Below are 24,720 nucleotides of genomic sequence, written 5' to 3' on the forward strand. Positions count from 1 at the left end.
TATGGCCTTAGCACCTTGGAGAATAATGTGTCTTAATCCCCATTGTGCTTGGCGAACTAGTGTTGAAGAGTCTATGGGTACATCTACATGGGGCAGATAAATCTGGGTCTTTTGTGCTCCAGATTGTCCCAGCATATATCTGATGAATGCAAGGTCATGTGTCCACATGATCCAGTCTGTGTTCTGGTTGGCCCATCCCGAGGTCCATGCATTGTGGCAGAGCTCCCTGTGAGCACCTATCCATTGCATGTTGTGTCTCTCAGAAATGTAGTGGGCACCTCTGCAATCAGCAAGGAAGAGGTAGAAAAGCTCCATCCTTCTTACTGATAGTGCAAGCAAACTATTTTGACATCAGTAGATGTGACCATGATGGCAAGGATGTGCATGGAACTCCAAAGCTGGCTAGGAGCAGTGTTGGGGATACACAGATGATTCCTGCACTTATCAACATGGTGTCCTGTTTTGTCTTTCAAGAACAGCCTTAAAACAACGTGGTAAGTAAATGAAAACTGCTTTACTTCAGCAAAACATAAAGAACAACACACTCAGTGGTGTAATGCAAAAGAAAGCAAAGAAGTCTAAGGGCAAACACAATTCTTAAGTCTCTGATCAATTCCCAAATCAAGTAGCAGTCTTACTTCAGACAAAGAAACAGCAATAAATCCTTAGGAGCAGTTTTCCAGATGCAGACTCGAAGCAGGCACAAGGGGAGCGAAGGCTTAGGCTTTAGAGTCAGTTTGTTACCAGCAAAAGCTGACTGCACCTGCTTCCGCTTTATAGTCCTGAGTTCCCTCACAGCTGCTAGGGCGGTTCCCAATTACTCAGCTGCATTTCTGGCAGCTATTCTAGCTTAACGACATCTCTGCTCTGTTTCCTTTTGCCTCTCCTGAAATGTGGGTACTTGCAAAATCTCCTACTCAGATTCCGACTCCCCTTCAGATTCATGAACACTTTTCTGCTCCCCTTCCTCTTCTGAAGAAGAGGAATCCCTAACACATGGGATAAGTGATGTCAGTAATGAGCATGTAGACAATGAAATGGGCTGAAATGGACCTGATTCAGATGGCTGCAAAGTCCAAGTTTGCAAAAACTCTGGAGTATCTTATTACAGAGCAAAATTAGGTACAGGGTTAAAATCTCAACTACCTACTGGAAGTTGCCTTTCATCATGACGATATAGGGTATATAGGTTTTTTTCTTTTACTACTGCAGTTGAAAGGGAAGTTCCCAAACTAACCAGGGCTTACTTTAAATTGTTCCAGATTGGCTAGTTTTGAGGTAACACTTATGAATTTTGAAAATTCAACATTATTGGCTCATATTAATTTCTCTATCGGTTTAATATTAGAATAATTTGTGCATCCCAGTTTTGATTTTCAGAACTAACTCGTCACCCATGTTTTCATATTTCCTGTCATAATATAAACCTGGCCAGCTTATAATGGCTTCTTATATTATAAATTGAGAGCTACTGCTCTGGGTTCATCCGTAGCTCAAATTTTAAAGTAAGTTTTCTCTGTGTTATCTCCCCTTCTCTTTTTTGTGCTTAAAATACTAGAATAGATGACTGTTGGTGGTGGGAAGTCTGAGAAATCCAATTCATTGAAATAAACATAAGAAACTTTGTGTCCCAGGAGTTTTTATGTCAGAGAAAACTGTCATAAACATGCTCAATAGCACTGCAGGCACAAGCAACCATTGGACTTGTACTTTCCAGGCCACTGAATGTCCATGCCGAGTCACCCTGGAAAATGAAATTTCCCAAGGCCTGTGGTGCTTGGACTATTGCCATTGCCATATTCAAGGAAGCAACACAGGACAAATACAGCTTCATAAAAAGCCTCCAAAACCTTGCAGGAGCTGCTGCCAGATTCTGATAAATGGGAAAGGAATGGGCAGGAGGACCCAGGAGGCTTGGAGGGTTCGTGGGGAGGGTGAGTTTTCAAACTGTATCATGAGTGTGTTGCAGGAATGTGATGCAGGCCTGAAATTGTAACTGGCTGTGCAAAAAACTGATTCCTTCTTTACATTTTCCTGAATAAAAACTATACTGAGGGTTTTATGCCAGATCTTTAGGCTTTGGCAATTCTTTGTATGCTTTACAGCAAAATGTACCTTTTCAGGAAGGACAAACATTTCTCCAAAATATCATTGCTTCCAAGGGGAGGTGGCTATTTTTTTGCTCAAAATCTGAGCAACCCAGCAGTCTTTCTTCCATTTTGCAAAAGCTAAGAATTGCCTGCCACTTTGATGAGGATGAATGCTTTTGCTCCACTCTATTTGCGTGTGCACCTATTTTACAAAAAGTCTCCATATTCCCAAGGAAGGGAACAGACAATCAAAATAGCACATTACAATATTATTATATTGAATTAGAGGCGTGACACCAGAAGGGAATGTATGTTGTTATTGGTAATGGGAACAAATCCTCTTTGCTGTCAAAATACAGTCCCATGATAAGCAGAGTTGGTCCTACAATGAGGCAAATTAAGCAGTCGCTTGGGGCGCAAAACATACGGGGGCGCAGTCGAGACTGCTTTTTCTGTTGATTTCTTGTAAAACATGATGTTTTGGTGCTTAATTTGTAAATCTTAATGTAATTTGATGTTTAATAGGCTTTTCCTTAATCCCTCCTTATTATCCAACATTTTCGCTTATCCAACGCTTTTATTTTTCAGTGATTGGTTTGGGGGGAGATGCCAAAATTCTGTTTGCCTACACTTGAAAAATACCTAGGGCCGGCTCTGATGATAAGGATCTTATAGGTGTGAGAGAATCCGCCATCTACAGAGACGTTGCCCAGGAGATGCCCAGATGTGTTATCATCCTGTGGGAGCTTTTTCTCATGTTCCCACATGGGAAGCTGTGGCTGACAGATGGGAGCTCACACCTTCCTCGTGGATTCTAACCTCCGACCTTCTGATCTTCAGGTCAGCAGTTCAGCCGGCACAAGGGTTTAACCCATTGCACCACCGCAGCTCCCTCGTATACATCTATATATATAAAAGGGTAATGAAATTTCGGTCTAGGACAAAACAACAAAACTACACATCCCAGAAACACTAAACTTGGCAGCACAACCCCTCATCCATGCCTCTACGTTCATACAACAAAAAGCTCCAGCTACCCCAGAAAACAGCCAGGCTTTGAGACTGAAAGGCTATTCCACCTGGCCAACAAAGGATTCCCATAAGCCACAGCAACGCGTGGCCGGGCAAAGCTAGTTGATACTATAATTTGTTTTCAAGATGACGTGAAACTATTACAGCCATCAAATGCCAATTTTTATTATGGCATGCATTACAGGAGATACAGAATATTTTAAAAACTTGCACCGAAGTTTGAGTGAAGTCATATAAAGCACTGGAACAGATTTGAGGACCTCATCACATTGAGGTCCAATTTACGGGTAACAGTGTGTGCCCGTAACCCCATGCCCCACATCACCTGCATCTCTAACTTGCCCATCCCATGGAGGGAAGCATCACTACCCAGTTTCCCTCCTCGCTAGCCCCATTCTTCTCTATCTACCTTGTCACACAGCTCCAAATAAGCTGCCTAGGATGCTTTGAGCCAGCTTCAGGGACGGAACCCCACTATAGCCATCAGATTATGTTACTTCCCTCAGACAACATGGGAGGCATCCCATGTTGCTCTGGCTCCAATGGAGCTAGCAGGGGCCTCCCTGGGAGGGCAACACCTTCCCCATATAATGGGGAAAGTGTTGTGAGAGAAAGCTGCATGTGGAGCAATAGATTCACCCCGTGGTTCTTTCCACTCCGGAAGCCAGGCAAAGCAGGTTGCTTTGCCTGGCCTTTATGATAAGGTTGTATGAGAACATGGGAAGCCTCCCGGGTTATCTTTTCAGCGTCCTAGGATGCTTGCAAGATCCTGGAAGGATGGAGCCCCGCCAGAAGTAGCTGTGCATTGTCTGATAGCATTTGGCAGGCTCCATCCTCCAAGTGTCCTGGAAGAATCCTAGGATGCTAAAAATCCCTAATGTGATGAGGCCCAAAGTATATCCCAGATTCACAGCAAAATTTACTCCGCAAAGTATGGAGCACATTGTGGACACCTTCCCCTGCTGAGGCGCAGAAAAGAATCCTAAGCAGGGACTGTCAAAGGGCAGCATGGGGCTAAATTGACCCCTGGTAGGAGTAATAGATTACCTCCACTCTTAACTATCATTTTTTTTCTCTCCAAACAGTTCCAAACTGGATTAGTATCAGTGTAGAAGCGTAGAGAGTTCAATTCAGGAGAATATTAGAAATGCACCTTCATTCTTTCTCACTCTCCTAGAGCTGTCCTCTGTGATACCATCTAATGCTAAACAGAAAGCTAAAAATACAGCCCCAGATCTGATCACATTTCTGTTTACACTGGGAAGAGGAAGTTCCTATCCTCCTTCTTGCACCCCACCTCCATATAGTACAGATAGATATGGCCCATATACTGTACTTCTAATCATAATCCTGACTCCCAGGTGATGTTGGGCCTCAACGGCCCCACTTTCTCTTCTACCCCCTGCAAAGCTGATATTCTGAAGCTTGACTTAATTTATGTTCCATAAATCCTAAAAGCAATCAGATCCTTAGACCATTTGGGATTTGTAATTCTCTTCCACCCACACCATTAAAAATTACAAATGAACACACAGTACTGCTATGTACCAGATACCTTCCAAGTATAGGCAAACCACAGCCTTTTTAAGTGTACTGGATTTTTAATGTGTTTTATGAGGAAGGATTTCAAAGTGCCTTTAAATTGTCTGATCTTAAATAACTGGTTTCAGATAGGGGACTGAAGCCCCTTCCACACTGCTATATTATCTGCTTTGAACTGGATTATATGAGTCTACACTGCCATGTAGTTCAGTTCAAAGCAGAACATCTGGATTTTATATGGCAGGGCCAGAGTTTCCTAGCTTAATTCTGCAAGCAGCTTCTTTTTCGGGGTTGTTGTATGTCTTTCGGGCTGTGTGACCATGTTCCAGAAGTATTCTCTCCTGACGTTTCGCCCACATCTATGGCAGGCATCCTCAGAGGTTGTGAGGTATGGATAAATTAAGTAAGGAAAGGAAATAATATATATCTGTGTATAGTCCAAGGTGTGGCAAGAGTTCTTTGTCACTGGGAGCCAGCATTAATGTTTCAGTTAATCACCCTAATTGGCATTGGAAATGTTTTGTCCCTTGCCTGGGGGCGAAACGTCAGGAGAGAATACTTCTGGAACATGGCCACACAGCCTGAAAGACATACAACAACCCTGTGATCCTGGCCATGAAAGCCTTCGACAACACAGCTTCTATTTCCCCATCTATCCCAACGTGAATCACGGCAGCCCAGTTGAACATTACAACTGCAGAGAAGCCAGACAGGGCACTGCCATGCGGCTGTGAACTCTTGAATAAATGGCTAGATGCATATATTTCATCCAACTTCTGTTTCTTTAAGAATTTTTTCCCCCTCTTTCCAGGGGTGAAGTGAAAGCAGGCTACAGAAATGAATAGAAAAGATGGTTTGTTAACACACTGGGTGGCATTATGTTTCTTCTTCCCAAAAGTTAAAGTGAAGGCAGGAAGGGAGTCCTCCTTTGTTCTCCACTGCATCCCTCTGCAGATAATGAGGTGGATTACTGTCTTATCACTAGAGGAAAGCACAAAGAATTTTGACAAACCTCTGGGGAAACTATTCACATTTTTCCTGCATATCTAGGGAGTACTTTGAGCATTTCTGTTGCCTTACTTCTGGGAAGTCTGAATTCACTTCCAGATAGTAGGCACTCATCCATCTCAGTGTACTATTGGAAGGGGTGATAATGCAAATGAAGAATCCCCCTTTGACAAGTAAAAGACAGGATCAATATTTACAGCAGTAAAAAAACCTAAGAAGATAAGAATTAGGAGAGATAATATCCTGAGGGCAAGAAACCAATTGCACAGGTGAATAATGTGGGAAACTGATTTGGCAGCAGTAGATGTGAAAGAGAATCAGCATGGTGTAGTGGTTTAAGTGATGGATAATGGCTGGATCTATATTGCCCTATATCCCAGGATCTGATCCCAGATAATCTGCTTATCCCAGATTATCTGGCAGTGTTTTACTTACTAAGGCGATCCCTCATAGCCTGAGGATGATGGCCCTCCAAGTGTAGTGTCTTGGCGGCGGTAGGAGTGTAAGTGGTTGTGGAGACCTATGCTTGACTAGCATGTTCTTCCGCAGTGAAGACAGCGGTTTCCAGACGGAAGGTTGTCCCGGTCAGGGTTGGCTTGACGCACCTTCCTCTTGGCACGTTTCTCCCTTAAGCCTTCTATTCGTGCCTCTTCAAATTTTGCAGCACTGCTGGTCACAGCTGACCTCCAGTTAGAGCGCTCAAGGGCCAGGGCTTCCCAGTTCTCTGTGTTTATGCCACAGTTTTTAAGGTTGGCTTTGAGCCCATTTTTACATTTCTTTTCCTGTCCACCAACATTATGTTTCCCGTTCTTGAGAGTATAGTAACTGCTTTGGGAGATGGTGATCAGGCATTCGGACAATGTGGCCAGTCCAGCGGAGTTGATGGCATAGGCGCATTGCTTCAATGCTGGTAGTCTTTGCTTCTTTCAGCACGTTGACATTTGTCCGCCTGTCTTCCCAAGAGATTTGCAGGATTTTTCGGAGGCAACACTGATGGAATCGCTCCAGGAGTGAGGTGTGACGTCTGTAGACAGTCCATGTTTCACAGGCGTACAGCAGGGATGGGAGGACAATAGCTTTATAAACAAGCACCTTGGTATCCCTACAAATGTCCTGATCCTCAAAAACTCTCTGCTCCATTCAGAGAAATGCTGCACTTGTAGAGCTCAGGAGGTGTTGTATTTCAATGTTAATGCTGACTTTTGTGGAGAGGTGGCTGCCAAGGTAGTGGAAATGGTCAACATTTTCTAATGTTGCACCATTAAGCTGTATTTCTGTCATTGCAGAGGGATTGGCTGATGACTGCTGGAAGAGCACTTTAGTTTTTTTGATGTTCAATGAGAGGCCAAGCGTATGCTTCAGCAAAATGTTTAGAGTGGATTGTAGATCTTCTGAATGCGCACAGACTACATTATCATCAGCTTATTGGAGTTCTATAACAGATGTTGTTGTGACCTTGGTTTTGGCTTTCAGTCTGCTGAGGTTAAATAGCTTCCCATCAACAAGATGAAGTATCATAGCAATGAAGACGGAAAATAAGATTGGGGCAATAACACATCCCTGTTTGACACCTAATTTCACCTTAAATAGGTCACTTTGGGTGCGGCAGTGTACATTCATATAACTCAGTTCAAAGCAGATAATCTAGAATCAGATCCTGGGATATAGGGCAGTGTAGATCCTACCTATGTCTCTGGGGACCACAGTTTCAATCCCTGCTCAGTCATGGAAATCCACTGGTTAACCTTAGGCACTTCCCTCAGCTGCAGAGGAAGACAATGACAAACACTTATTCGAACAAATCCTGTCAAGGAACTCCATGACAGGATTGCCTTAGGGTTGCCATAAGTCAGAAATGACTTGAAGACATACAGCAATGATAGATATGAAATAGCTCTAGTTGCCTTCATAGGTGACAAGCTGAAAATGAAGAAGCAGTGTGATATAACTATCGTAGGTTTTGCAAAATGTTGCAGAAACACAGGGTCCAGGTTTCAGGAAGTAATAATTATTTCCCATCCCACCATTCAGGCTGCATTGGAGTACCTTCTGAGTACTGCTTTTTAAGAAGACCATTGACAAATTAGAGCATGTGTAGAGAAGAATGGCTGTGAGAGAAGGGGGTCTGAGAATGAAGTCCCAAAAGAAATGCTTGAAAGTATTCGATCTGTTTAGATTGGAGAACAGAAGATTAAGAGATGATACCATTATGGTCTTAGTATATCTGAGGCGCCTGTCACACAGAAGATGGAGCAGACATGTTCCCAGTTGTTTCAGAGGGCAGGAGAACTACTGGGTGGAAATTGAAGGATGGAAGAGGTTGACTGTATATTAAGATAAATGGACTATGAGTGAGAGCAGTAAAACAAGATATCTCAAGAAGTGATGCACTTTCCTTTGCTGGGAGTATTTAAGCAAGAGCTGAATGGTCATTTATCAGAGATATTGTCGCTCCATCTCAGATTCCAGAGCTTGCAATAGGCAGTAATTTAACTATATTAATAACAAGGGTATATACATGCCGTTGCCCAGTGTCAGAAGGGCGGCTGTCTCCCTACTTACATTTTTCCTTTCTCTTTCCTTCTCCTCACACCTTTTCTTCCCTCCCTCCCTCCCTCCTCCCTTCTTTCCTTCCTTCTGCCCCTCCCTTGCACCTTTCTTCTTCTTTTTCTCTTTCATCCCTTCCCCCTGTTCCCATCTCCAGCTCAACATGGTTCTCTTTGTGGCTCTTTCCTCTCTTACTCTCATACACTTGTCACTAGGTTTGTGTGTGGATTTCAGTTCCTCTGTTTCCTCCATTTCCTTTTGTACTTTCAGTACTTTGGAAGCATGTATGAAAGTATGAAAACCCACCTGACACAAAAGCAAGCAGGAGCCAGTCTTGGCTCCTTCTCCTCTATTTGGCATCACAGTTTAATATTTTTGATTTTTCTTTATTTTCCTGATTTTTTATTTAGTGGGACTGACTGGGAGTTGGGGACCTGAGGGATGGTGGGTGGGGTGTGTAAGTTGTTGGATTATGGTTGTATGTGTATGAAATGTAAATCAAGTGTTTTTTCTGCTGTTGTGCAAGAGTGTGTGTTTCAGCAATGAAACAGTTAACAGCAGGCTAGTTTTGACTAACAGCCTGTTGTGACTGCTGTTGACCTATCAGGCATGATTTCCGGCCTTGGAGACCGGGAACTTCCTTCGGACTGAGGAATGTGCTTTCTTATCTCTGTGAGTGTTGAGCTGTGCTTGCCGAGGCAAGAAGCTATAGAAGAATGCCAGCTCAGGGTGATGGCTTTTACTATGCTTTGTAAATATGTTTGTAGATATTAAATAAATGTTTGGACTTTAGACTAGAGATGTCTTTGAGTCTAACACTGAACAGAGGAATTGGTGTGGCAGACAATTGCAACCAATTCATCAGGGTGCTGGAGAAGATGATTGATGGTGTTTGAAGAAACCCACCCAGCACGTACCCTGACCCCACTCTGTCATGAGTTTGGGGGCTTGGAGATGGAGAGTCACCTTTTATCTTCTTTTTCTCCTTCCCTTCCTCTCCTTCAGAAAATACTTCTAAAATATAATAATTATTAATAATAGTAATTCCAGAAAACAAAAAGAGAAACCTACCCCCCCCCCCCTTAGAGTAGAAAGTAGAAACAACTTTAAGGAAGCAAAACCCAAAGCAGAAAGGAGATTGCAGCCTTGCAGACAAGTGAGGGGATTTTTAAGGTAGTCCAGGGAGAATAGCTCTACTGAACTACAGATCATAGCTCTTCCCTGGGCCTCCTTAAAATGCCTCTTGGAAAGGTGTGTGGTGTGCTGGTGCTGTTAAGACTGAGAAAGCATGCGTGCCTGCTTTTTCTGTGGCTGAGCGCCTCTCCTCTAGAGTAGAAAAAAGGCTTTAAGAACAAGAAGCTTACTTAAAGTATGCACCTGCCTGCAGCCGAGCACCTCTCCTCTAGAGTAGAAAAAACAGCTTTAAGAACAAGAATCTTACTTAAAGCATGCACCTGCCTGCAGCCGAGCACCTCTCCTCTAGAATAGAAAAACAGTTTTAAACAGGAAGCCTCCTTAAAGTGTGTGCCACCTCTTCTCTAGGGTAGAAACAGATAAGAAGCACACGCGCCTGCCTGCAAACTGAGTGTCTCTCCTCTAGAGTAGAAACAAACAGCTTAAATGCCTAAAATGATATTGAAGAGGAGTCTGGGAAGCCCTCCCCCCGCCCCATAACGGGTCAATAGAAAACAGATCTTTCGGCACCCCCAGAGTGAAAATAGATATCTGCGTTCCCGCATTTGTGAGGCTGCTAAAAATGGATTGGGGCCCCCACCAAAAGCCGGCTCATGCTTTACCAGAATTGTACCCATGTGGTCTCTTCCAACTCTACTATTCTATGATTCTATACTTGTCACCCTTCTTTCCCAGTGACAACACAGAGGGCCATTTCACCTAGCAACAACATTTGTGATGCAGACAGACTTTGACACACACATATGTGAGAAAGACTTTGGGGTAGAGTGTGTTGTTGCTTCTCTTAGGGACCTGAACCTACTGTTCAGCCACTCTCATCTGATGAATTTTAGTGGCATGATGACCCAGGAGGAGATATATTCTCTAAATAAAGATTTGCTCTAGAGCTTCAATTTTGCATGGTGTTTTGATCTGATGTATCAACACAGGTTCTGAAGCACTAATTTTAATTAGCTTACACATATCTATCTAATGGTGGGGATTGGCATCTTGGTGCGGACTGGGATTTGATCCAGCAGGAATGTCTTTCAAGCTCAGTCTGAATATTAGGCAATGGAAAAAAAAATTAAAAATGTGAATCCACTGGAATTAATTAAGCCCACCGGCCATGGGACATAACAGGCTGCTGACAAGGAAGCAAGATCTGCTGAGATTCTCTCTTCTACAACTGTTCAGTGTGCAGGAGACCTCTCCAGGTTTCACTCAAGGACTCAAAATGTACAATAGTATTATCTTGCTCAACACTTCTGAGCATAATTGGTAGCTTGGGTAAGAAGGTGAGAATTGTGGCAGGGAAGGTGGCAAAGCCATTCCATCTTTCCTTGCTGCTTTTTTTTTCTTCTTGTGGGAGACTGACTCAGAAGCCAACATTGGCTTGGTAGAAAGAGAGCTATATTGTCAGTAGTTTAAGGTCGTGGCTTTTACTTAGAAGGGTCCTCTGTGTTCCCCGGGTGACAACTACATTTTTAGACTGAGATTTTTTCCATTCCCTTTCCATACTTTGAATAAGAGCCCTTTGAACAGACTGTGCTCTTGCCTCTCAATATATGTATGGAGCAAATAAGGTTGTGGGGTTGCCACTGATTTTTCCATAAACATTTAGAGAAAGGGAGCTGAAATGGTATAACAGTGTTGGACTATGACTCTGAGATAGCAAGGTTTAAATTTCTGCTCAGTCATGGAAATCCACTGGGTGACATGGAGCAAGTTACACACTCTCTCAGGCCCCTTCTACACTGCCATATAATCCAGATTATCAAAGTAGATAATCAACATTATCTGCTTTGAACTGGATCATATGACTCTACACTGCCATATAATCCAGTCCAAAGCAGATAATCTGGATTTTATATGGCAGCGTGGAAGGGGCCTCAGACACCATCCACACTGCAGTATCATAGCAGTTTGACACAAATTTGCTAACGCTCCTATTGAATTCTGAGATTTGTAGTTTGTTGTGGAACCAGAGCTCTCTGAAGAACAGGGAAGGGTAATTCACAAAACTAGCTACGTCCACAACAATTAATGTGGTATCAAACTGATATAATTTTGCAGTGTGAATTTTGCAGCCTTTGAAGAAAGCTTGCCAAGAAAACCTGTGATAGGTTTATCTCACGGTTGCCATACATTAGAAATAATTTAAAGGCACAGGATATAAATTAGGTCAAATATATCTGTACTGATAGCATGAATTAGAGCAGAGCTTTCCAAACTGTGTTTAACGACACGTTAGTATGTTGGTTGCAGTATGTAGGTGTGTCACACAAATGTAACAAGGAACCTTGGAGTTTATGTGAAATAACTACAAATTATATATTAAAAATATAAATAAAAGGTTTTCACGAGATATGTGGCATCCCCATACATTTTGTTATTACAATTTATGTATGTGTCTATATCTCTTATTAGGGGTTGCTTTAAATTCTGGTTTGTTACTAAAACTGAATTACAAAACAATGCATATCTTAAAAAATATCTGTCACCAATATTAAAAGAATGTTTGGAAAGATCTGAACTAGAGTGGTCAATAAGAATGGAAAACTGAAGTAGGAAATGTTTTGGGAACTACAAATTGCAACCTTTTTCATCTGACGTGGAAATATTTTCATCCTTTAACAAAAGTTGTTTCAGCAAACACTACTGCACACTCTTGCCAGCGAAAAGGAGTTCTCCTTCCCTGTGATTCAGGAGCTGACTTTTCACCTTATCATATAGACTGCCGGAATTGCCTCAGATCGTGGTGAATCTGGTGGTGCCCATTGGGGAGCATGAGGAACCTGTCAACCCACGACCCGCATTGCCAGACTCACCAATAACCCCATCCCACGGGGGGAAGTGTTGACTGCCTGACTTCCTCCAATTGTTGCTGGTGCAACATGGGATACATCAGTTCCATGATAGTTTAGCCATGGAGCCCCGCTGGAAGTAGTATTACGTTGTGGGATGGGTGCTGGCGGGCTCCGTGGCTGAGCTATTGCTGAACCGACATATGCTGCCATATAAACCCTTGTCTGATGAGATCGATGCTGTGGAGGTGGATTGTGTGGTCCAGGAACTCCAATTTCCAGTGTGGAAGTGAGGATGTATTTTAATATCCTGCCACAGTTCTCCTGCTGGCTGTCTTCACATCATAATAGCAGGTCAAACCAGCAAGCAGAGAGTCTTTGAAGAATGCTTCTCTCTTTTGTGACATTCCCTCTGGTATAAAATATTTCTATGTTCTGCTTCTCTCTTTGGGGACTAAGTTTCATTTATACCAACAAACCATTTTAAACCCCTTCTTATTATAAAAACATGCTGCTTCTTTGATTTTGAAGAGCAGATTTGAAAAGATGACCAGCTGAACCGTGTCTTTTGAAAGACTAAACTTGATGGAAGGTTTATAGTGAGTTCCACAAAGATTTGCTCTTTGTTATTCAGATGAAAACTTGTGCAGATAGTCTGTTTTCATTATAAAAGATCTGGCTGATAGCATTCCTCCTGACTGCATAGATCTCTTCCTGGGCATTTTAAGCACATATACAACTGCAAAGATGCATGTCGGAATTTTACAGACAGTGGCACTGTAATCCTATGCAATCTCCCGAGAATAAGTAAAATCATTTCATTTTTCTACATGAGACGCACTAAGTCATGCAATTTTGATCATTAGTCCTGTTGTTGCTTAATTTTATGGTGTGGCTTTGCTTTGGTCTTGCAACAAGTAGGGAAATATCTCATGAAGCAGTTTTCGATAGTAGTTATTTACAAATACAGGCTTATTTATCTTAACAAAGAAATGTCTTTTCCCCTTTGTCTTCTATCTATCTGGAAGTTTTCAATAGCATTGGCACTGGGAAAAGTGAAGGGAGAGCTGGAGAAATAGTCCTTTGGTACTGAAATGCAGTATGTCACTCCCTTAGTAGCCAGGTGTGGCTACCTGCAACAGACAAACTAAACTGCAAGTACTTCAATAATCCCTTTTAACATGTGTGACAGCAAAACGGAGACAAAATGTGAAAGCAGGTAAGACTGTATCCCTACCTCCCCCTGAATGTTAAACAAGCATGGATAAAGAAGTTTAGCCAACTAACTGTAACTTATAAGAACAAACAAAGAAAGAAAAATCACTCCTGGATTCATTTTGGAAGATGTTTTCAGGGGGTCTCTATAAGGTCCCAATGTTTTTCTTTACTTATGCAAATCTTATCTGACCAGGATATTGCATTTCACATGTATATATTAATTTTGGAAACTTTTTTTGGCTGAAACATGTTGAACTTTAATTTTTTGAATGCCTTTTCCTATTTTTTTCATGTGATTACTACCTCTGTTAATGGCCAGGAACACATCTACTCTATTAAGGCCCCTTCCACACAGCTGAACAAAACCCCACATTTTCTGTTTTGAACTGGAATATATGGCAGTGTAGACTTAGATAACCCAGTTCAAAGCAGATATTGTGGAATTTTCTGCCTTGATATTCTAAGTTATATGGCTGTGTGGAAGGGCCCACGTGAGATATCCCTGTAACTAGCAGGAGGTTGGGCTGGATGGCCCTTGTGATCTCTTCCAACTCTGATTCTAATTACTTCCAATGCATTGATATCAGTAGCTAAGGTATATTGGGGATGGAATTCCTTACTTTCTTACAGTGTATTTCTAAATTTTCAGTTCCTTTTAGAGACATGCAGGTGTTACCTCCTTAGTTGAGAAGGAATACATCACAGACCAAATGTTTTTGGTTCAAGCAGCTGACCTATTGAAGTTGTTGAGACAGTGATGGGCAAAGAGAAAGTGTGTTTGAACTCTAGGAACCTCATCACATCGAGTTCCTTGATGCGGAGGACAGCGGGGCAAATCGTAGGGCACTGGGGTGAATCCGTCACCCAGCGCACCTCATCGCCTGCATCACCTGCTTGCCCATTACCTGCTGGAAAGCATATCTTTCCGGCATGCTCCTGCGTTGTCCCCATGATTTCCTACCTGAACACGGGTTGTCTCTAGTGTTCAGATTTCTTGCTCATAGTAGACATTGCCGACATAGTCGACATGAGGCCTACCGGAAGTAGATGAGACGGCTGCATGAGCGAAGTGTTCTGCGATGGGGAATTTCCCCCATGTGATGAAGTCCTTAGTCAGTAGCTTGTGAAATTCAAGTTTTAAAAATAACCTTAACATTGCAAGAAAGGCAAAAAGCTGGATTTAAAAACGGCAACTGCAATGACAGTATTATGGTTGCCTTGGACCTATTTCTCTAACACCTGCCTTCTGTAATGGATCATCGTCTCTTGTGCTGTGTTTCTCAAATGTTTTTGAATCATCTTCAAATCTCTGTCTCCCAGACATAGCAAGAACTTGGCAAGAACTTTCCATACACAAAGGAATACTTGGGTTCAAAATGAAGGCTGATCTAGACATAAAATTCTTGCTTCAGAACTTTCAGCTTCAATAGTCTGTGTGATGGAGAACTCTGGGAAGGCTGAGAAATGGGAAGGGTTTATGGACTTATAATTCTGCATTGCTTTGACTGTTACCCACTTGTTCTCACAATTGCAAATGGCCTGGATGTAACATATTGGGGTGGTGTTTTTTAGCTACCATATTTCCCCAGGGATGCCCCGGGGTGATACTGGAACATTTAGGGGAAAGGGGCAGGCATATAGTAGGGAGAAAATACCCATCACTGGCAGTAGAAAGTTGTCCCTACCCAAACTTGCCTGTAAATATGATAATGAATTGGATTTGGTCTTCTTTTTGTTAGCTGCATCATGTACCCTGCTGAGTCTTTAAAGCATATATATATATATACACACACATACATACATGTGTACCCTTGATTTTTAGGAGATATGAAAGATTAAAGATCCGAACCTGTTGCATATGCACAGTTCACTGTATCTCATACAAAATTTATTGCTTTTATATTGTTATGTCTGGGCATGGCCCCATGTAAGCCGCCCCGAGTCCCTTCGGGGAGATGGGGCGGGGTATAAGAATAAAGTTGTTGTTGTTGTTGTTGTTGTTATTATTATTATTATTATTATTATTATTATTATTAGTTTCCAGATTCAAAATAAATAAGAAGTATTGTACAAGCAGTACCTGAGTTATGAACAAGACAGCTTCTGTAGGGGTGTATTTAAGTTGAATTTGCATGTAAGTTGGAACAGGTACATTTTTAAAGTGTAGCTCCAGCCAATTATTTTTTTTAAAAAAGTTTTGGATAACATAGGGAAAGGTTAACACTACTGTGACATTTGTTTTGCTATCTGTGCCCCTGTTCAGAAGATTTCATCTCACTTTCTATTGCTGTGAAAATTGGTTTTTGAAAATTTTGAGTTGGCATGGAAACAAGGATTGGAGATAAAACTTCAGTGGAGCCACCTTTTCCTCATGGGTAACTTACAGGAGTGATTTTGCCTTTTTAGTGGTAGATTTCCTTTCATTTCCTGTTGTCTCACCTCTGTATGTAACGAGGAGTCGTATGTAAGTAAGATGTTTCTAACCTAAGTCTTCTTTGAATCATACAATTTGTGTGGGGATGTGAAAATATCTGTTTCAATCATGCTCAGTTTCACCAAATTCCACCTGCAATCCCCCCTTTTGTTTTCTATAGGCTTATGAAGCATTGTGGCTTCTTCCAGCACTTACATTTGTAAATCTTGAATGCTTTTCTCCCAATAGCCACATTGATTTTGCACAATTTATTTAATTCATGGAGTTTGATGTATTTTGTTTTATTGTTTATTTAATTGAAGTATTTTATGAATGTATTGTATGAATGTTTATTTTATTGATGTATTTTATGAATGTATTCTATGAATGTTTATTTTATTGTTTAATTATATATGCTGTTATTGTGTTCTTTTTTTATCTGTTGATTCTTGGGCTTGGTCCCCATGTGAACTGCTTCGAGTCCCCTTGGGAGATGGAGGTGGGTTATAAATAAAGTATTATTATTATTATTATTATTATTATTATTATTATTATTATTATTATTATTATTATTATGACACAGCAAACAAGATAGATATGCTGGATTTCATATTACAAAATCACAAGTCGAATACTTCCCAAGTGTCTAGGACTGTGTGATGTATTTTCGGATGATGCGTGCAGATCCTAGCAGGGTGGCCTTTTGCAGTTGGCAGATCGTAATTTTATTATAATTATTATTATTATTATTATTATTTTTTCTCCCTCACTGAGTAAATGATTTGTGAATATTTGTTTCCAGTTATACACATTTTAGCCATTCAGATTTTAAAAGATAAAAGTTATTTTGTGTGTACTTTTCCTGCAATTAACACATTTGGAAATTTATAGATGCTTGAGGGATGTGCGTAAGTGCTACTTTCAGCAAAAATTGTTGAGTCGTTTTTTTTTTCTTTCTATCCCTAGACAAATTATGATTTCACAACCTAACTTTAGTTCACTAAGCAAAAGACCCCATGTTATTATTCTTCCTCTGACATGTCCTAGTTCTCAGTAAGAACCCAAGGCCCAAGTTACTACCTGTGGCTGCATTGTCTTGGCAGCAATTGGAGTTGCATTGGTCCCGGAGTATGGACACCTCCCTCTCCAGCATCTCAATTCTGCTCAGCAGCTCCTGCATGTCCCGGGAGGAGGCGACACACTTGCAAGTCTGTTTGGGAAGGTTAATCCTGTGCGTAAAGGTGACCTGGCTCTCACTGTCAGAAGTCTGCTCCGTGTATTCTGTCATCCGGTCGTCTTCTGAACTCACCTCTGTGCCAGATGAAGCCTCTAGTGAAGTTGAACAGAGGCTGTCCAGAGGCACATTAATGTTATATATATGGCTGAAGACCATAGGTTGTTCTTTGATAGGTGTTGTGTAGTTGACAAAGTTGCCGTCCTCATCAGCCACCTGTCTTTTGACTCTCTCTGTCATCACTTCAAGGCGGCACTCAAAGGGCCTAAAGATGGAGCCAAGCAGCATTAAGTTGAAACCAACCAGAATATTCCTTAGAATGGCATTTTCACCATCCACCCCCATTGTCTTGAGAAGAACAGGAACAAGCTTCGATGCCGTTCTGGGAAAGGAGAGCTCTGGTAGAATCTGAAACAACAACAAAGCAAAAAGGTAGTTTAGGATACACGTGTTTGAGATGAATATTGAGGCCCCTTTCACACTGCCAAATAAAATCCAGATTGGCTGATCTGAACTGGATTACGTATCAGTGTAAACACATATAATCCATTTCAAAGCAGATAATGTAGATTATCTGCTTTGATAATCTGGATTATATGACAGTGTAGAAGAGGCCTGAATGAATGTTTTAAATTAGATTGTAGTTCCAATCCTGTAAATGCTACTTAGGGACATGGAGACTTGCTTCCAAGTTATCAAGCATAGGACTGCGCTGTAAGTAGGGCTGTAGCCGGAGGGGAGGGGGGGGGTAGGAGTTCAACCCCCCCCCCCGAAATTTTTCAGATTTTTTTTTAAAAACTTGGTATATTCATGAATTTTTACTGGTTAACCAAATCCCCATGAGTGTCCACTGAAGTTTATCGATGGAGCCTGATTTCTAAATTATTTTGCATTATGGAACTACTCTTCATGATTTGTTAAAAAAAGTTTCAACCCCCACCCCCACCCCCAGATATCCTTTTCTGGCTACCGCCCTGTCTGTAACAACAGTGGAAGAACTAGCCAAGCATTAACATCAGTTTTTATTCCATTCCCCATTCCTCAAATAAGGAAAGTGAAATAGGAACCAGCAGATGTTACTTCTATTGCTACTTTGTTGCTAATTGTTGTCAAGTTGACTTTGATTCATGGTGACCCTATGAATGAGAGACTTCCAAGTCATGCAGTCCTTGACAGCCTGGCTCAGGTATTGCAAACTCAAGGATATGGTTTCCCTGATAGAGTCTATTCATCAGGAATGAGATCTTTCTGTTTTTCTACTGCCCTTCACTTTACCAAACATTATTGTATTGTCTAGTGAGCCATGCCTTCTTATGATATGCTTGAAATACTACCATGTCAATTTAGTCATCTTGGCTTCTAGGAACAGTTCAGGCTTGATTTGCTCTGGGACACATTTATTTGTCTTATGACCTCATCACATGGACCTTGAGAAGTGTGGAGGGTCCTCTGTCTAGCGATCCCCAGTCATCCCATTTAAAGTGCTGTCTTCTAATCACACATGGTTCCCTCTTCAGTTTTTTTCCCATTGTTGCCCACATTCAAACCATCACATGGAGAATCCTCAGGGAAAACTTCAGTATCGAAAGCCAAGATTACTATGGACCTCATCCCATTTTGGGGAAGGAAAGCAGAAGAATTTTAAACCCCTTTGCCATGATAAGTCTTTTTCATGCCTTCCTTCCCTTGATTAGACCAGTGTAATTTTAAACTTTTTTTGGTGTAATCCCCTCCTGCTAACCTTTTATTTCCCCCTTAGACCAATTTTATGATTAAATTTTGTTTTTTTATTAAAGAGAATATTTTCCATAGTAAAGGTAAAGGTTTTCCCCTGACATTAAGTCCAGTCATGTCCGACTCTGGGGGTTGGTGCTCATCTCCATTTCTAAGCCAAAGAGCCAGCATTGTCCGTAGACACCTTCAAGGTCATATGGCCGGCATAACTGCATGGAGCACAGTTACCTTCCCGCCGGAGTGGTACCTATTGATCTACTCACATTGGCATGTTTTCGAACTGCTAGGTTGGCAGAAGCTGGTGCTAACAGCGGGGGCTCACTCCGCTCCCCAGATTCGAACCTGCAACCTTTTGGTTCACAAGTTCAGGAGCTCAGTGGTTTAACTCACTGCACCACACAGGCGGGCCCCATAGATATGGTATAAAAACAATAAAGACAGAAGATCAATAACCAGAAAAGAAGAGTGAGAGAACGAACAAAAAGGAGATGAAGGGAAGAAGAGAAGAAAGAAAAAAAGTTATACACACACACACACACACACACACACACACACACACACACACACATATATATATATATATATATATATATATATATATATATATATATCGCTATTAAGGAGAAAATGCAGTGGAAGCAAAGCAGTGAGGAACGCCCATTACTCCATGTCACTGGAATGATTCAATATGGGTGAATCTGTCAGATCCCATCACATGTGCTTTTTGGCATTAGTAACTGTTCTGGCATGCACCAGGGACTCTGAACACGATTACTTGCCCGTATTCTGAGATCCCGCCTTATAGTACACTTAATCTTCCTTCAAGGACAAAGGGCAATGGATGACAGCCGGAAATAGGCAAACGTCATATGATGGATTCCGTACCTTGAAACTGAGATGAAGTGTCCTACAATGGGGAAAATGATCCATGTGATGAGTTCCTTATTGACTGCCCATGGTGTCATAATGCCTCATCCAATATAAAAAATATTTTACAAGTTTAAGTGTGCCAGAGATCTCCTGTGAACGTGATCAAACAGAGACAGGCTGGTTTTGCGTGGAAGTCATTAAATCTGAATCCTCAGTTGGTGCAATCTGAACATATACTCTCCCACTATTTACAGTCTCCTCTGTCTTTGTCCCTCTGTCTGTTACTCCCTCTGTACTGAAGTTATTTATTTATTTATTTATTTATTTATTTATTTATTACAGCATTTCTATCCCACCCTTCTCATCCCCGAAGGGGGACTCAGCGCGGCTTACAACCAGATATAAACAAAATATATAAAAACAATTACAATGCAACAATAATAATGCATTACATTTATTAGGTTAAAATACCCATATTAAAACATTCAAGGCGAATCACAGTTTTAGATTAGGCCTGTACAGCCCATGGACCTCCAACTTTTAGAAGCTCTAGCCAGCTATTTCAATAGCCAGGAATTCTAGGAGCTGAAGTCCAAAACAACCAGAGAGCCACAGGTTGTGCAGGCATGTTTGAGATGTTGAAAGTCATTGCAGGAGAAACCTTTCTGTTTAATTTGAATATTTAAAATCTCGTGCACATTAATAGCTAAAAAATCTAAAAATAATCGCAATAATGCTAATTTACAAAATGCCAGGCATTCTTGAAAAGCACTTGGGAGTTTCAGAGTAATTTCCTTTTTGGGGATAATTACAAGTGCACTGGTTGTCTTTGTAGTTTCAAATACCTATAAGCTATTATTCCAGTTAATGTAATGTTCCCTAGAAAAGTAGAGTAAGTTAGAAGGTGGGGTAGGATGTTGTAGCCGGTGCCAGTGTATTAAATAAACTACACTGCACAGCATTAGGCTTATTTACATTTGTGCCTAGGATGCACAAATATTGCTTGTTTAAAGTCATTTCACTCCCCCACTTACACAGAGAATTATGTGGTAAAGTGTCTTTATTTGCAACTGGGCAACATTCCATTTTGGTATTGATCTGCAGTCTCTGGGTGGTAAATCCAAACTGTGGGCCAAATTTATACTGCAAGGAAAGCATTTTTTCTTCAGTATTGCTATACCAGATGTTAGACCTGCTGATTGTATTTTATTGTTGTTCTTGACTTGCAGAAAGGGGGGATTGACAAAGCTGTACATTGATCAGAATTTCTCTCAATATATTGTCTTTGCAGAATTACAGCAGAGGCTGTGTACCCAGCAGATGGGCAGAGCCGTGACTCCCAGCCAAAGGAGCCTCATTATTCCCTGAGCAGTACATGGGTCAAGCTGAATGTCTATTGCCTACCTGTTGCTAGGAAATTTGTCTTGCACTTAGTTTTTATTGAAATGTAAGCTCTTGGTAGAAAGACACCTTTATATTTTGAATGCAGTCCTCTCAAAGATAAACAGCTTGGGAATTGGTGCCAAATTTGTTGTTTAACTGGAATAATTGTATATTTTTCTGTTTTGATCGCTTGAGTAATTACTCTAGATGTAATTTCCTGTGCACCCCACCCCTTCATATAAACTGTTTCTCATTTGCTTTCTAAATTAAGCATTACTATTGCATATTTTCACAGCAGTAAGGCATTATGCTCAGTAAAAAAAATGGAGGTTGGTGTATATGTCTTGAAAAATTTCCCCTTCTTTCATTAATAGGAGGGTTGGTTTGAATGCATGGGAAAGTGTTCACACATTCAGGTAATATGATTAGAAAGAAAATCTTGGTTCCGAATTAGCTTCATCTCCCTAAGATTATGTTGTTGCCTAGCCAAATTATATTACAGTAGAGTCTCACTTATCCAAGCTAAACAGGCCGGCAGAAGCTTGGATAAGCAAGTATCTTGGATAATAAGGAGGGATTAAGGAAAAGCCTATTAAACATCAAATTAGGTTATGATTTTACAAATTAAGCACCAAAACATCATGTTTTACAACAATTTTGATAGAAAAAGCAGTTCAATACACAGTAATGTTGTGTTGTAATTACTATATTTATGAATTTATCACCAAAATATCACAATATATTGAAAATACTGACTACAAAAATGGCTTGGATAACCCAGAAATTTGGATAAGCGAGGCTTGGATAAGTGAGACTCTACTGTACTATAATTATTAACTTTATTTCTATTCCGTCTTTCTCCCTATAGGGACTCAAGATGGCTGACAAATAAGCACACTTAATAAAATTTTAAAAATAAGATAGATACAAAAACACGAATTAAACATTTGTGGGTGGATGTAAAAGTTAAAGTGCATTTAAAATACACAAAATTCAACTAAAATTACACTCAAATCCCACCCAACAATGTATCCCTCATTCTCCCCCAAATGCCTTTCACAAGAGGAATGGGGCCATTCTGGTTTCTCCTGGGAGGGTGTCATGTCCTCAAAGAGACTTTTACTGTTTTCCTTATTAAGCCCGAATTGTCTGCTTAGTTAGAATGGGTTCAGTTCCTTTTTGTATTGTTTTCTGTGGGAAGGAACATGAAGTAGATCTTGTCCCGTTAAGAAACCTCCCAGAGGTGGAGATTGCAATTCTTCTCAGCAACTCCTTAGTAGCCAGTTAGTTAGTCTAAGGGTGTCTAGGAGCCTAGAGACTGCAATATCTTTCACATCTAAGGTTGATGAGACTCAGTCTAAGGTTGAGTAAACCAGTTTAAGAAGTTTAAGGTTTAGGAAACTAAGTCAAAGACGCCAAAAGATGAAGAAACTAAGTTCAAGACTTGGAGAAGCAAGCTTGAAGTATTAAGGAACCAAATCTTCAATTTAAATAAGAAAATTAGACTTATCAGGAGGTGTTAACAGAAGACAAAGTCAGATAAAGAATGCAGAAAAGAGACCAGAAAGATCTCTTTGGAAGAAATCAACAGAAACCCAGTTAATTTCTGAGCTTCCATCTGTTCTTTTGAGTAAGATAAAGGTAAAGGTTTCCCCTGACGTTAAGTCCAGTCATGTCCGACTCTGGGGTGTGGTGCTCATTTCCATTTCTAAGCCGAAGAGCCGGCATTGTCCGTAGACACCTCCAAGGTCATGTGGCCGGCATGACTGCATGGAGCACCGTTACCTTCCCGCTGGAGTGGTACCTATTGATCTACTCACATTTGTATGTTTTCGAACTGCTAGGTTGGCAGGAGCTGGAGCTAATAGTGGCTGCTCCCGCCACTCCCGGGGTTTGAACCTGGGACCTTTCGTTCTTTCGAGTAATTGTTATTCAGACGCTGGGAGGAGTTAGGGTATTGATCTTCAATACAATTAAATTACTTTTTTGTTTATTGTTACATCTTTTGTTGTGAGTTTCCAACTCTGTTCCTGCCAAGAATAGGCACCTGAGAGACTTAGGGGACAGAATAGAGGGAGTTTCAAAGTCACCAAAAAGTCCTCTCCCCTGTCCTCACAAAATGCACTTGAGCAAGTGGTGGAAAAGAGGGAAGGCCCACCCCAGGTGACCATTAATTTCTAGCAGGTTCACACAGAGAGATGAAGTCGTTCATATAACCTGGACCCATTGTCATATATGGTTAGCTTTACAGCATCATGATATCGCACTCATGTAATTCCTGGCTAACCCGGGGTCAAAAGGCATGAGATACTGAAGTCATATTTGAAACATTGCTCACTTGAATGGTAAAAGACCATTTGATTATAAATGTACCTTCTTTCCCTTATATTTAATTGCAGCTGCATTCTTCTGCTTTCAGATACACAGCTTGCATCCCCCAGACTTTGGTTCACCTCTATGCTCTGGCAATGCTGTATGTCAGGTTCTTAGCAGAGCATTAAACAACAGAGCAGCTTGCTCCCCTGTCCTTCTGGCCATATTGCTGCAACCTAGTTTTTGTCAAGGCACACTGACAGAGAATTATTCTAGTGGCACTCCTTTTTTATTTTCTTTGTAAAACAAAATATTTCTTCCTGGAGTGGCGACTTCACACATACACAGTCAATTTGACGGTAGTGTAGTATTCTTCGTATATAGCAAACTCACCAAACAGCAGAGTCCTGTAGTAAGGTGTTTATTCAAGCACTAGGAAGGCAACTACTGAGGCCTTGGCTGCACAAGCATTATATCCCATACCATCAGTAGTTCAAATACATTGCAGGTGTAACAACCAGAGTGTGGCTTAAAGGCACAGTATACCACATGTCCCCTTCATACATAATAACTACACATCTCATAACAAAAAAAATTATAGAAGGGTTAAAAAACATACATATCAAAATTACAAGAAATCTCTCATTAAACTTGCAAACTTCATTACATCACTAGACAGATAAGAAAATATAATTGTCTTCTTTGGGGCCAGAGGTCACTAGTACTTAGCCCACCATTGAGGATGGTTTTCACCACCATCCTTCTAAGGAGTGTACCTTACAGGTTCAAACACAGGCCTGCCATGCAATGTCACATATGTTGGCTGTCTATCTGCTGTTACATGTGCGTCACTTTTGTTCACAAAAATCCCTTTGGAACCATTATGTGTTGTATTTCCGTGAATGGAAGTTTTGGGTGTCTGGTTTCGTTTTAATTGACGCCTAATACGCCGATATATGCGACCATCCAAATTCTTCATTAGATATGACCGAGGTTGTTTACATTTTTCTTTCGCTATGGCAGGAAGCCATCTTTCTTTGCGGTCATTGGATTGCATCCATACCAAATCTCCCTCTCTTAGGGATCTTGTTGTTCGATCATAAAAATGTTTTTGTCTTTCCTAAGCTTTTTGTAGATCTTGACGCACGTTAATGGGAATCTTAGGACATAATAACTCAGTTGTTATGGGAAGTTTACTGCCAACATTCTGGCCATCAATATTTGCGCAGGAGAGTATGATAATCCTGTCACAGGTGTATTCCGATACTCCAACAACAGATCATCTGCATACAGATCACCCCTTGCCTTTCCTACTTTGTGTATAAGTTGTTTTACGGACTGAATGGCTCGTTCTAC

At 41.0% G+C, this 24,720-nt stretch overlaps 1 protein-coding gene across 3 annotated transcripts in view; it reads right to left on the bottom strand.

Moving 5' to 3' along the window:
• tnr (tenascin R) overlaps nt 1-24,720 on the bottom strand; it is a 676,393-nt gene that overhangs the window by 134,106 nt on the left and 517,567 nt on the right. For all 3 annotated transcript variants that reach the window (XM_008108947.3, XM_062979422.1, XM_062979423.1), the window contains exon 5: nt 16,911-17,472. In XM_008108947.3, the coding sequence (XP_008107154.2) occupies nt 16,911-17,409 (499 nt within the window). In that variant the 5' untranslated portion in view covers nt 17,410-17,472. The remainder of the gene's footprint in view (nt 1-16,910; nt 17,473-24,720) is intronic.

The sequence above is a fragment of the Anolis carolinensis genome, chromosome 4 (genome assembly GCF_035594765.1).
Source record: "Anolis carolinensis isolate JA03-04 chromosome 4, rAnoCar3.1.pri, whole genome shotgun sequence".
NCBI classification, from domain to species: domain Eukaryota; kingdom Metazoa; phylum Chordata; class Lepidosauria; order Squamata; family Dactyloidae; genus Anolis; species Anolis carolinensis.